This window comes from Notolepis coatsorum (genome assembly GCF_963971535.1).
Source record: "Notolepis coatsorum genome assembly, chromosome: 20".
NCBI classification, from domain to species: Eukaryota; Metazoa; Chordata; class Actinopteri; order Aulopiformes; family Paralepididae; genus Notolepis; species Notolepis coatsorum.
The window spans coordinates 51,832,103-51,846,421 of record NC_140184.1 but is presented as its reverse complement, the minus strand read 5'-3'; the positions used below and the strand labels follow the sequence as shown (position 1 = coordinate 51,846,421).

At 43.5% G+C, this 14,319-nt stretch overlaps 1 protein-coding gene across 3 annotated transcripts in view; it reads right to left on the bottom strand.

Annotated features, from left to right (window-relative positions):
- Window positions 1–12,298, bottom strand: part of chd9 (chromodomain helicase DNA binding protein 9) — a 202,567-nt gene extending 190,269 nt beyond the window's left edge. For all 3 annotated transcript variants that reach the window (XM_084337361.1, XM_084337363.1, XM_084337362.1), the window contains exons 1-2: window positions 11,329–12,298; window positions 2,232–2,665 (exon numbers count right to left, since the gene is read on the bottom strand). In XM_084337361.1, coding sequence (XP_084193487.1) covers window positions 2,232–2,665; window positions 11,329–11,397 — 503 coding nt within the window. In that variant the 5' untranslated portion in view covers window positions 11,398–12,298. The remainder of the gene's footprint in view (window positions 1–2,231; window positions 2,666–11,328) is intronic.
- Window positions 12,299–14,319: the final 2,021 nt, after the last annotated feature.

Sequence of the window (14,319 nt, the reverse complement as noted above, 5' to 3'; positions counted from 1 at the left end):
CTTGCCGCAAGGGCGTGTGCTAGTGGATTGATTGATTGGCCGTGTGGCCAATCAGAGAAACGCTGAACGAAAAGCTGAACACAAGTTGGTTGCCTTTAATATTCACGCGTCCTGGCCTGCTTCTATGTTCAATGGCCTGACCTTTTTTTTTTTTTTTTTTTTTTTTTAATCATCTCGCGGCCCTCCCGTGGCTGCTCGCGCCCCACCTTTGGGTCGCGACCCCGACTTTGGGAACCACTGCACTATCCGATGGGTGCATACTCTGACCTTTATCATGTTTTGTAACAGATTAACAGATTAGAGAAGCCTATTGGCATGTGAGGTTCTGATATATGATTTGATTAATATATATCCCACTTGCCGCTTGTTTTACACTGATTTTATGTCTTATTTCTTACTGATGTAAAGCACTTTGAACTGCAATCCCCTGTATGAAAGGTGCTATACAAATAAAGTTATTATTATAATACCATAATAATACCTTCCTGCCTGATCTGTCATGTATGTGATCGTGAATCATGATCATTGTTGGGACTGAATATACAGAGTAAATCTTTGCTATTCTTTCCTTCCAGCAACAGATATGTTCAACAGTGCAGTGTAACATCTGAAAGTCTGAAAAAAGGATTATGTGAAAAGTCCACTGTGATGCTCTCAGTTGAATATATATATTTATTTTCAGACACATCCCCTGCATTAGTGTACAGCGTAGGTAGATACGGGGGGAGACTGTATCCTCTTTAGATCTAAACCAGCCAGAACCGTGCTGGAATAATAGTTTACTCTAAAAAGCCAGAAGCATTCCGGTTATGATGAAAAAGTGCAGCTGGGAAAGTGGGTCGAGGGCTCTACAGACCAGTCAGATTCCACCATCGACTGACCAAACTCAATTAGTTTTGAAAGATGTTTCAAAATGGCTGGAATGTATGACGTAATGAGCCTTATGAAAGGGCTATTGAAACAATAGTAGGGTAGATGGGATAGGCCCTGCTGTGTGCTGCTTAGCCCGTTTTCAGCCTCTTTCCTCATGTAGGCCAAGTTCTTCTACACGGTAGGGGTGGGTGGGTTATGCAGCTCAACATCTTAATAACAATGAGGCAATGATGAATAATACAATGTTTTGTAATTCACTTCTTTGGTTACTAATCTGTATTACAGCATGTAACCGAGTTACAGATAAAGCCAGGTAAAAAGTGCAGTGTGGCCGGACAGGATATAGAGATCTAGGCCTGCTCGTATTAAGCATGTCAAGAGTTAAGAGTGCTGATCTATGATCAGTTTTATCTCCCAGGTTGTAATGAAGGGGATGGTCCTTGCAGGGGACCCGTTCACTGATCTTGGCATTAGCACTCGTCTGACTTGATAGAAGCCATGCTGTATAGACAAGAGTGTGTATAAACGTAAAGCAGGGAGGCTGGCACAAGGCAAATGCTCCTCTACTGGAGACATCTTCAGTCAGTCTCTCTCATCTCCCTCATCTCTCCCAATACATCATCACCATGCAACACACACACCAAAGAAAATCCATTATCCGCTTTAACCATTTCCTCTGCTCATCAAATCATTAATCACCAAGCTCGGCGAGGACAACATCGACGGCACCGGTTGAATCAGGAATGGCGGCTTATCGACACCACGGCTAGGGCTGCTACTGTGAGAACCTGAGAACCTGATAATATCCAGAACACTCCTCTCTGCCTTTATACCCCTCTGCGTCGCCCTCAGGTCTGCATCAGCTGATATTATTAGCTCACGTGGGGTGTGGCTTACAGCAGTGGCAGCAGCAGTTGCTGGTGGGGATGGGGGAGGTGGATTATCTATACATCAATGCTACATGCCTCAACACACTAGCTAGCAGCCTGTCCAATCCAATAGCGTTATCGGCGGGGAGCTAAATGCTAAATGCAGCCTTTGTTGCTCCTCCTTGGTGTGTGTCGACTACTGGGGCTGGTTTATTGTTACAGCGTGCTGTAAATTAAATTGAACTTTGAGCTGTCATCTTGGCAGCCGCCGTTCTCACAGGCAGAAATGCCAGCGACTAGCTTATTTATTGTTGCACCAGAAAAGCACATCGGCAGAAAGAGAGGGAGGGGGGGGCTAAATTTGCAATCTTTAAAGCAAATTTTGTTTGAAAACACTGTTCATCTGAAAGTGACATGGGCCTTCGTCAAAGCCACACGAGAACATTCCTTTTGACAAGAGTTGTCAACATGGGAGACTTGACTACATACCCGATTTTGGGCTTCTGCTTGGGCTTGGAGGACGGCACGATGCGGGCCCTCTTGGAAGTATTCTCCTTGGGCCGGGCCTTGCTGCTCTGCTTGCGCTCGCGGTGCGACCTGTGCTGTGACGAGGAGCTAGGAAAACTCTCGGGGCTCATGACCCGGGGTATGTTCTTCTCCCCTCGCTGGCGGGCCTTGGCGATGGCCTCCGAGATTATCCGGTTCGCCTTCTCCTGCTTGTTGTCCTCTGTCGCGTCCATCGGCTGCTGCTGCTGCTGTTGCTGCGATGCCCTCCGCCCCCCGCTCCTCTTCTCCGACGAGGAGCTGTAGGAGGAGGAAGACGACGAGGACGAGGACGACGAGGAGGACGATGAGGAGCTGCTCTTCATCGGGGGGCTGACGACCCGCACCTGGCTGCCGGGACCATTCGTGTTCTTACGAGGCTGAGAGGAAGAGAGAGGAAAGAGGGGACGGGAGAGAGAAATTTGAATTTAGTCTCACACATACCAAAGACATGATGTCATGTGGCGTATAAGCTGTAGGCCGCCCCGCCACACAGACAGGAACTCGAAATAGCTGCTAGTGGAAAAAGCCACGGCAATAACGAGATCTCTGTATGATGGACACACAAGTAAGTGAGGTGGGCGATCGAGGCCACGTTGAAGCTGTAAACACATAGGGCCCGATTCAGACTTGAAATCAGTGCAGCATGGAGTTAATACCAAACCTGTGCTACTCCCCATTCAGACCTGTGACTTATCCTTGGAATTCACGCTCTTCTAGACAGGGTTGCCCTCTTAGTCCCGGACTATTCGATTTATCACTAGAACCTTTAGCACAATATATAAGACAATCCCAACTCATAGAACCAATTGTAATCAAGGGCACACAACACAAAATTAGTCTATGCGGACGACGTAATACTGTTCATGCAAAACCCTAACACCGCAATGCCTCATCTTCTCAAGTTGATTAATGACTTTGGCGACCTATCGGGATTTAAAATAAACTGGCCAAAGTCGGCTTTCCTTCCACTGAACGCCCCTGCAAAGAATAGAAGTCTTCCAGAAGAAATACCAATGGTTAAACACTTTAGATGCTTGGGAGTTGAAGTATTCCCTACCATAAGCCAAACGGTGAAACACAATTACATAGAAATCCAAAATAAAATAAAATACGACCTTGACAGGTGGTCAAAACTTAAAAACTCAGTACAGGCACGGGTTTCAATAGTTAAGATGGATGTCTTACCTAGAATCAACTTAATCAGCTCAATGCTTCCGTTACATACACTCTTCCGCATATAAATTTATTTGGAATAACAAACCACCACGTATAAAAAGATCCACTGCACAGAGAAACAAAGCAGACTATTTTAAGGCGTACACTTTAAGACCACTGACAACCTGGTTTGAACCCCAAGCATCAGTATCCTGGAGACATTTAGAAGTAAATATAGTAGCACCACATAGACTGCAGGACATAGTATACACCAAAATATCAATTAAGCAATGCGAACTGAAATTTGGCCCCATAATTACACATGCGATCCGGATATGACGTGAAACACAAAAAAAATATTCTAATCCACATAAATGGCATAATCATACTCCCTTATTCAATAACAATGCACTCCTGATTAGAAACGACCTATAAGATTCCCTAGATGGGAAAAGCAAGGCATACATACATTAGGAGATGTTTTCAACAAACAGGGTATTTGTAGCTATGATGAAATAGAAAATTTTTTTTATCTCACCGGTTCCACATATCTTTTTTACGCACAATTATTGTTATGTTTGAAGACTCACGGTGTTCCATTAAGGATACCAATTGCACACCACAGATACCACAAATGTTTCTATGAAAGAGAGACATCGAGAGGTTTTGTATCAGATTTTTATCATCAATTACTAACGGCTTCGTATGAAACCCTCCACCTAGACTCTGTTTGGAGGAGGGATATACCAGACCTAGAAAAAGATTTTGATTGGCAAGAAGCCTGGGCAAATGTTCGACTTGCATCAAGGAACCCGGACCATCAACAAATCAATCTTAACTATATTCATAGGACATACTTGACTCCTATAAGACTGAACAGAATGGGTCTTAAACAAGACTCCAAATGCTCTGTATGTACAAATGGGGACGAGGGGACATTTATGCACATGTATTGGGACTGCCCACCAGTTAAGATATTCTGGGAAGAAGTGACCCATCAATTATCAAATCTCTTAATTCTGAATATACCTGTACACCCCTCTATATTACTGCTGAATGATGTTTTTGAATATGCAGTACCTATACAGCAAAAGAGATTGGTTTTATCTGGTATTACAGTGGCAAAAAAACTGATAGCATCACGATGGTTTCAACCGGAAGAAATGTGCCGAAAGGTCTGGATTCTTACATATCTCGATGTGATTTATCTAGAAATATCTACAGCAAGAATTTTGGGTCTCAATGAATCCAAATTGACAATGTGGTTAGAAGTGGTGGAGAGAATAAAAGCTAGCATTTAATGGTAGTGTCTGGTTAGGAGCGAAGGATAATGGATGGATTATCCATTGGGGGGTCCAGGGCGGGGGGTGCGAGCAAGAGCATATGTGTGTAGGGGAATAGATAGCAGGTATTAGGGGTATATCTTGTATAAGACATTTATCCAAACGGTGAGTTAACTGATGTACACTGTTTTACAATGCTTGTATATCTAATCGTGTGTTGTCATGTTTGTTTATGTGTTTGTTTAAAAAATAATAAAAAAATAAAATACATCCCAAAAAGAATAGAAACGTAGGCCTATTATTTATGATCAGTGGCCTTAGTCAATCTTGAAATTTGTTCTAATATTGTTTGCTTATGTGTCCTTCATGATGAGGTCGATATGTAAAATAAAAACTGTTACTATAACAATGCATGAGCTGTTTACACCATAGTGTTCTATATAAGTCATTCACTTGTTAGTACCAACTTATCCAGGATGGTCAGATGGAGAGGCGAGCTCGACACCCATGCATAAATCTGTCCAATTGAGGTCACTGCCTCAATTATTATAATTATTATTATTATTATCACCTGCCGAATCCGCCTTTTCATTTGCTTTGTTGGTGCAGATATTTTGCACCATAAATGGCTTCATTGTGCTTGGAGACCTCCACAATGAGACCAGCGATTTGTTGAAAAAACATGGATCTGCGTTTTGGCCTGTTTCTCTATTTTTCAGTCACAAGAGTGACCTGCTTATAGCTCATTGTTGGCTGAATGGGAGTAGATGTTAATTGAATAATTAGCTATTAATATATTACCTATTCGTCTCATCTATATTCTACCTCAGCATGCATGAGCGTCAAATGGTGTTCCATGACGAACGGACCAAAGCCCATTGATTATCAAATCCGTTGCACACAAGTTTTAAACATTCTAAACACACACACCGATGAAAGATCTGGACGCATCTGCTCTATTATGACATGTGTGACTAGGGATGGGTATCGTTAGGATTTTATCGATACTACTACTCTTATCGATACTGCTTAACGGTTCGGTACTTTATCGATACTCTTATCGGTTCTTTTTGATTATTTTTTTTGCAAGAAAAAAAGACAATTAATTAAGAACAGAATCGACATTGCTTTATTATTTATACAACTTAATACTTTATAAATAAGTATTATAAATAAATATAATTTCTTCAGCAACAGCAATGTTCTTTTATATAACTTTATAAATAAATATAATAAATTAATATAATTTCTTCAGCAACAGCAGCAACAATGTTTTAAATGTGTCTGACTCTGAATTATAGACTTTTTATAATAAACAACAAATGCAAAAGGCTAACAGAACTGTGACACTCGTTCACCCTATCCTCTGTCATCCTTCCTCTAGCTGCTAGGGAGAAAGGACTTTGGGTGGTGGAGGGAGGTAGAGGGAGGATGTGTGGTGGCCCTGGGCTCACTGGCCTGGGACACATTGGTGGCTGACGCCTCAGCTTGACGATCTATAAAAAGTTTTTAGATTGTAGTATTTGTAGCTAAACAATTATTTTGTTTATTAGCCTATTTGTAATAATTCGTTATTAGCCTAGGAAACTCCGTATCTTGGCTTACCGGCTGCAGTGGACGTGGATGCAGATGGACCACTGCGCGCAAGGCAGTCGAATACGGCGCATTTCTGCACGCTAATATCATGTTTTGCCAACAAATGTTTTGATAGGTTGCTCGTATTGCCACCCTTACTGGCAAATGTTTTGTTGCACTTGTGGCAACGTGCATTGTCGGCATTGACCCTTGTAAAGTATATCCATACTTTAGAACGCTTCGCTCTATCCGCCATGATCACGACTCAGTGCATGCAGAGCTGCTGTCTGTGTGCAGCGCGCTATAGCACGGGGCGTCGGGGACAGAACTTTCATTAAGGAGTACCCGTATGTAGTACCCGTATGTCTATGTGTAGCACTAGCGAGCGACTCGCGAGGAGTGTGTGTAATAATTGACTCGCTGGCTGCGGCTCGCTTCTCGTGCAGAGACAGAGAGAGGATCGTTCGCAACTTTTAAATAATAATAATAATAATAATTTCTCTAGAGTATCGATAGCAGTACCGAGGACGTCGGAGCTTATAAATACTCCGGTATTTTCTAATATAGTACCGGTTCCCGTTCAAAACCGGGGTCCGGGGGGCATCCCTATGTGTGACAGATGATCAGTCAACTGAAATAAATCCCTGGCCAACTCTAACATTACAGGGAATTAACGTTTTCATCACTACCTAATCCTCAAGAACGAATCCAGTTAAATGAACCCCCAAAACTCTCTCTCTCTCCTCATATACACATGATTAAAAAAAATAGGCGATTATCAGTTGGGCCTTGAGTGCCCCCCTGAAACCCAGTGTGTACATCCTATCCCCCATCTGATAGCAGCCACCACATGGCGATGGGAGAGATGGGGGAGCAATGAGGTGGAGCAAGACTAGTCTATAGCTATACAGTTGAAGAGACACATACTGTACACACTCAAGCTGACTGTTGTTTCCTCTACAGGAAGCGGCAGCAGCAGGATGAGATGCTGTCTGATTGTATGACGAGGGCAGAATGAACGACGCAGCTTCATAAAAAGGAGAAGCGGGCCCAGACACACAAGACGCATTCAAAGAGAGAAACACATGTTGCTCACCAGCGATCGAAAGGGGAGAAGTCACAATACACAACACACACACAGGCTAAGTTCCTGGTGTACTGGGCTACGTGGACGACTGTTGTGGCTTCTGTTGTTGAGTTGGCCTTGTTTATCATAGCAGAATGCTCATTTGTTTCTAAGCTGAAAATCTGTGGCTCTGTTTCTGTTACTGAAGATGATCAATATATCAATATATCATGGTAAATTCAATGTCCATACCTTGGCAGGATTACTGCAGAAACATGTCAAGATCGATTAGGGCTGTCTTAAATGCTTCGAAGCTTCGAACGTTCGATTCGATGGCACAAGCTTCGAACATTAAAAAAAAAATCAAAGTAAAAAAAAGGAAAAAAATCTAAAAAAATCGTTTTTTTTTTTTTAACTTCGATTTGTGTGTAGGTGTGTTTGTGTGTGTGTGTATGTGTGTGTGTGTGTGTGTGTGTGTGTGTGTGTGTGTGAACTACCCATCCCAGTTAGGACAGCCGAATCCCGTCCAATCTTTCGCCGTCGACTAAAGACTCACTTCTTCAACCATTATCTGAAATGATAAAAAAAAAAAAAAAAATCTAACCGTGACTAACCTTACTGTCATGCACTTGTCCTAATAAACGAACCTACACTGTAACACGCAACACTTTGATGAACATTGTTACTCAGCTGATAGAGTTGTACCCTTCTTGCTGTCTTGTCGTACAGAACTTGTAAGTCGCTTTGGATAAAAGCGTCAGCTAAATGACTAAATGTAAGTGTGTGTGTGTGTGTGTGTGTGTGTAGGTGTGTGTGTAGGTGTGTGCGCGCACCTTGTAGAATTCCACACATAAGAAAGAAAGATACTGGGATGAATAAACAAAATAGGAAATAAAATGTAGAAATGCATGCATTACATAAATAAATATGAATCTCCATATATGAAATATAACATTTAGATAAGGTGCTACTGAGATGTTTTGGTGAGTTCTTAGTTTTTTTGTGGAAGTTGCCCTTCTTAAAAATGCATGAACATTCACTGATAATTGGTCTGTAGTGGAGTCTACAAGGTCTACATTGCCGGACCATGTAGAATCCGGACCTTGTAGACTGACATAATTCTGTGCATAGTTTAGTCTACACAGGCCATATTTCAAATAATAAATAAAATAACATTCATCTTAAACATTCTTGATTTGGGGGATTGGTAGTTCCCATGAAATCTGAAGTTGTTCAAACGACAACAGCGATCCACCTTGAATTAAATCACACAGCCGAGTGAAACCTTGTTGGATGCGTCAGTCACGAAAGGGGCTACTTAATTAATTAATCCAACCCACTTTATTTATAGAGCACATTTAAAAACAACAACGTTTACGAAAGTGCTGTACAAGTCCCACAACATAAGATTAAAAAAAATATATATATATATTAAAAAAAAATTTAAAATTTTTTTTTTTTTTTTTCCGAAGCTTCGAATTAAAATCGAAGCTCGGCCCCGAAGCTTCGATTGCCAAAAAAAGCTTCGAAGGTCAGCCCTAAGATCGATAGAGAATGAAAGAAAATCGCTGCGACTGCCACAAATCCATCAACATCCTCTATTTTCTGAGTTCTGCAGAAGGAATTACAGTGCAAAGGAGGCCTTTCCAAAAGAAATGTGCTTTATCAACAAAAATAACTTCACATTCACAGTTAGCAAGGCTTCTCAGCTTCTCCCTTCTCATCAAAAGTGCTGTGGGGCGGCGCTAACAGCAAAACAGGAAGCAACAAGGGTTTATGGGAAACGTGGTCTTCTTATGAGAATTAGGTTTCAGCAATGATCTCATTTATATTATTTATATACTGTACAGTATCACCACCAATATGACAATGATATGTTTAGTTGAGAATTCTCCTTGTAGCTGCTTAAAAAACTAAAGGCAAACCCTATAAAGCAATTGAGTTAGACTGTTATTTCCCAATGTTCACTACATATTATTTCAGTCCATAATATATATAATATGAAGGAAAACATGCTCACAGCATAGATGCTAGTTAATTATCAATGAGTGAGAGTGTTGGCAGGTATCGAATTATGTTTAATAGCCTACCTCTGTGGTAGGGAGGGGTAGGGCTTTGCACAAACAAATTATTCCAAATGATAGGCATTAGGCGGTGATCTTTTTAAAAGCACCAATACCTCGCTTTAACTCTAATTTATTCTCTAACTTTGTTCGAGGCTACTGACGTAAATAAGAGGGCAGTGCTCACACAGCATACAGGAACACCTGTGATTGGTCAGTCAATGTAGCTGAGGAACTAGGAGCCCTTGATTTGACATAGAGGACCAGTCAATATCACAGACGATCACGTTTAGTTAATTGCGGAGGCCAAAATGGCCATTACGATTAATATAGGATTAACTGTGCAGTACTACTCGCCCTAGAGGAGCACTGGTGCGAGCGAGGAGGCTTCCTGAAAACACAGTAGATATACAGAGCACATGCTGCTGCTGGTCCAATCTCCCACAAATGCTGCTCAGCCCGGCTGGTTCTCTCGCTCTGTGGTGCCCCCCCCCCCCCCCCAAAAAAAAACAGAAAAGAGCTTCATGTCAGAATCCAGCACACAGCCTTTCAATATGGCACACAGAGTGGTGAGAACATTGAGCCAAACCCCCCCATGAATAATCCAGCCTGGCTGATACGTGATAATATGTGAATAATACATGGCGTGTGACGCCACTTATTCCTATTGTAAAGCAGTGACTGCCCTGTGGCCTGGCGTGGAGCTCCAGAGGGCAGAGAGCAGAGCACCCCACAAACCAATGACCTAATCTAAAAACGTGTTGCATGTATTATGGTTCCGTGGGCCCGGTGCTTTTCACACCCCTGTTGGCTAAATAAAAGAATTATCTCAAACATCTCACACACACAATGCTGAGGGGAGGGCAATAAATAAAAAAAATAAGCATTAAGATTTTCACATGTGCCGTTGCCGAGGCTATTAGAGAGGGGAAATGATTGATTTGTGCTGGAATGTTCTCATTCAAGTTCAAGGTAGAGAGAGAGGGACACGGAGAGAGAGGAGAAAATAGGAGGTGAAGTAATGCTATAAGAGCGGAAGGAAAACGTGAGAGAACAAGAGAGGCAGCGAGGGGAACTACTGACAACAGGAATGAGACGCTATGAAAAGTGAGTGTGTTAGAGAGAGAGGGAGAGAGGGAGAGAGGAGATAAAAATGCACCAAAACTGAGAGCAGTGCAGCTGTGTAATACATCTATAAATAACTTAAATTACAGGCTGCCAGCACTGCAGTGATTTCAATCTCTCCAACAGCACGCAGTCCCATGAAAACCATCACAGCACACTAAAGGCAAGGAGAGAGGACACACACACACAGAAAGCCCTGTTCGGGCCAGTCCGGCCGCTCACCCACCTCATGCAGTGAACTATCCGGTGACTGAGGGGTTCAACTCATGTGAGAGAGAGAGAGAGAGAGAGAGAGAGAGAGAGAGAGAGACACACACACACACACACACACACACACACACACACACACACACACACACACACACACACACACACACACACACACACACACACACACACACACACACACACACACACACACACACACACACACACACACACACACACACACAATAAAACTGCAGCACAGGAAAGCTATAGCAAAAGAAGGAATCCGTGGAGAACAGGGGACTGTGAGAAAAGCAAGCAACAGTACAGGGTGAACTAGAGAGAATGAGAAAGAGAGGCAGCGAATCTAGTACATGCCTACATAAGGCCTACCACAACTAAGCAAATGAGTATAGAGTGTGAGTGTGTGCATGCGTGGGAGGGGGGGTACAAAAAAAAGCAGCAACGAGTTCAAGATGGCGGCGGTGCAGCATGAACCAGTAACAGTGGAGGTTGTTCAGTTCCCTGCCAGCCCCTCCTCCCTCCCTCCCTCGCAGCTCACTTACCCTTCCTCTTGGCCTCTTCACTGTAGACATGCTTTCTTTCTTTTTTTTCTCCTTTTCTCTCTTTTTCATCCCCCTCTCCAACCACCTAACAAAAGCCTTGCCCTTTTGCCGGGATTTTTTTCTCTCCCTCGCTCTCTCACTCTCTCACACACACACACACCACACACACACCTACACGCACACACACACTCGACGGTAGTTCTCTCTTCCTTGAGCTGTGTGTCCTCCCCCTCCCCTCCCCCCTCTTTCAAGCCGGCAGTGGAGAGAGTGGTGTGGTAAAAGAGAGAGAGACGTCGGTGTTCCTCTTCCTCCTCCCCCAGTGGACAGGGCTCAAGAGGAGCGCATGGGAGCTCCTCTCTCTCTCTCTCTCTTCACAGGGAGCTGTGGCAGCAGCGGTGCTGTGGGCGGTGGAGGAGGTGCGTGGCAATCCAGGAAGCTCTCATTCTGCTACCGCTTCTTGCCTCGCCATTGCTGTCGTCCGGCTAAAGCCTTGCTGTCTGTGTGTGTTTATGTGTTGTATGTGTGTGTGTCTCTCTCTCTCTTCCTCCCTCAGTTCTCTCAGAGTTGCTCTCCCTGCCTTCCTCTCTCCTCCCTTCTCATTGATTCACCCTCTGCCTGGCGATCGCGTGCTCGCTGGCTCTCTCTCGCAGGCTCTATCCCTCCTCGTTCTGTTCCTTCTTGCTTTTCGCTCTCTCCCCTCCTCTTCTGTCTTTTTTCCACCTTGTGTGCGTTCTCTCTTCCCTCTTACATCCTCCGACTTGAGGGAAGGGGTGAAAAATTAATATTTTAAGAAAGAAGGGGGGGGGGAAGGTAGGTTATTCCCTTGTACACAAAAGGCTTTTGTGTCGGCTTTGCTTGCTTGTTTTTCGTTCTCTTCCGATTGTTTTCCAATTCCTCAGCTCTCTCTCTCTCTCCCCTCCCCTCTGCCTGGCTGGGGCGTATATGGCGAGCTCCGGTCTCCGGCAGCAGCGCGGTGGAAAATGAAAGCACAAAGCAGCAAAATGCATCAGCATGAATATTAGAGATGTCGTTAAAACCCGGACTCGTTTTTTCCCCTCTCTCTCTCTATCTCACTCACTCACTTGCTTGCTTACTCTCCCTCTCTCTATCTCTCTCTCTCTTTAGCTCTTTGTGAGGAAGTAGGCCAGCAGATGGTGCTAGCAGTTATTACATTAACTTTCACAACTTAACCCCAAAAGTACTGGTTTGCTGTAACACTACAAGTAGAAAGAGCTGGTCTCGGGTGGGAAGCTACTTGGGCCAGTGCCGTACGGACACAGGTATGGAATATAGTCATTCAAAAATGTTGGGCTGGTCCAAACCCTTTCCATATATCAGGATAATGAATTGAAAACAAAAACTAAAGAAAATTCAAGTAATTAAACGATTAAACAACTGCATATATGTACAGACTAATAAAATGCCAAAGCACCATCCCCTCTACTCTACTCTACTCCCTAGTCTTCCAGGAGCCATGGCGGTGGCCGGCAGTGCTGAGCCTTCAAGCTGTGAGCTCAAGCACACTCTAGTGGGGAGAATCTCTGCCCGGCCGGCCGTGTTTCCTGGAGGAAGGAGGGAAGATGTCGCGAGACGAGATTTTCTTTTGTGCGTGTGTGTGTGTGTGCGTGCGTGTGTGTGTGGGGGGGGGGGGGGGTTGCTAAGGGAGTGCGCTGGAGGGGCCAGGGGAGACATGGGCCAGGGCTCGCGGAAGGGAGGGGGGGCTCCTCAGAAAGTGATACATGGGGCCATGTGCACCGGCTGGCACATGGCACCGGGAAATACACAGACACACACACCTGGCATGAAGCCTGGCGCAGGCCACCTTTAGGTCAGCTCGGGATCGCCGAGTCACACACACACACACACACACACGTGTTTGTGTGCAAGCACATACAAACACAATAACTCACATGTGCACATGCGCTCACAAGTGTAAGAGGCAGACATCCTGCTCTGTAACACGAGATTTACATCACCAACAACAACAACAAAAGGGAAATAACACCTCAAATCTATGCATCTCCGAGGAGGAAATACTCTGACCTGCGAGCACATGAATTAAAAAGGGAGAAAAACCATACAAATACACAGTTTTCAACAAATACAATAAGCTACTATGAGCAGCTTCAAGTAGGCTAGTCTTTATAGTGTGGTTGGTCATGCAAAGGACACTAAAGCACATGTCAACAGTAGATGTGGGCTAGATAGCCTTAGAAATACTTGTGTACAACTGTGTGTGTGTGTGTGTGTGTGAGGCAGTCTCAGTAGGCAGCCAGGGGCCAGGGCCTTTGAAGTTTGGACCTTTAGGAACTCAGGCAGCAGGCTACATGGCCAGAGCCAACACACAGAGCTGGCAGCAGAATCTGCAAGTAGTACAACTACACACCTATCTAAATGAGCCCATTCAATAGAGGACAACCTTCAGAGAAACCCTGGTTAAAGCCATGATAGAACACATGTTTTGTCAAAGTTTGAGTCTTCATCAAACCGACCAACATCTCCCTTCATTACCATTACTGTGTCTTTATAACGTGGTATAGGTCCATTAGGCATAAAAGAAAATATTGTTTGGTTCCTGTTGGTTGTCAGTTAAGGCCATGGGTAGGTAGGGAATATATTTAATTTTATTTTTTATTTTATTCTTTCCCACGGCGACTATGGATAGAGAATTTCTTTATTTAATTAAAATGTGCACGACAACATGGATGCATGTACTCTGCCAGCATGTTTAATATCCATAATACTAAAGGTTTGACTAAGATTTTTATGAAACTTTATTGAAAAAAATAAAATAAAATACACATTTTAAATTTTTTCTTTTTAAACTCATAAAATAAATTGGGTCACACCTAAATCGGCAGGGTCGGTCGGCAACCGGAACCAAACCATTTTTTCTTTTAGGCCTTATCAACCACATGCCCCTGTGTTCCATATTATACCTCTAATAACAACACAATATTGTTATGGTGTAGCCAAAAAAAGAATATGAAA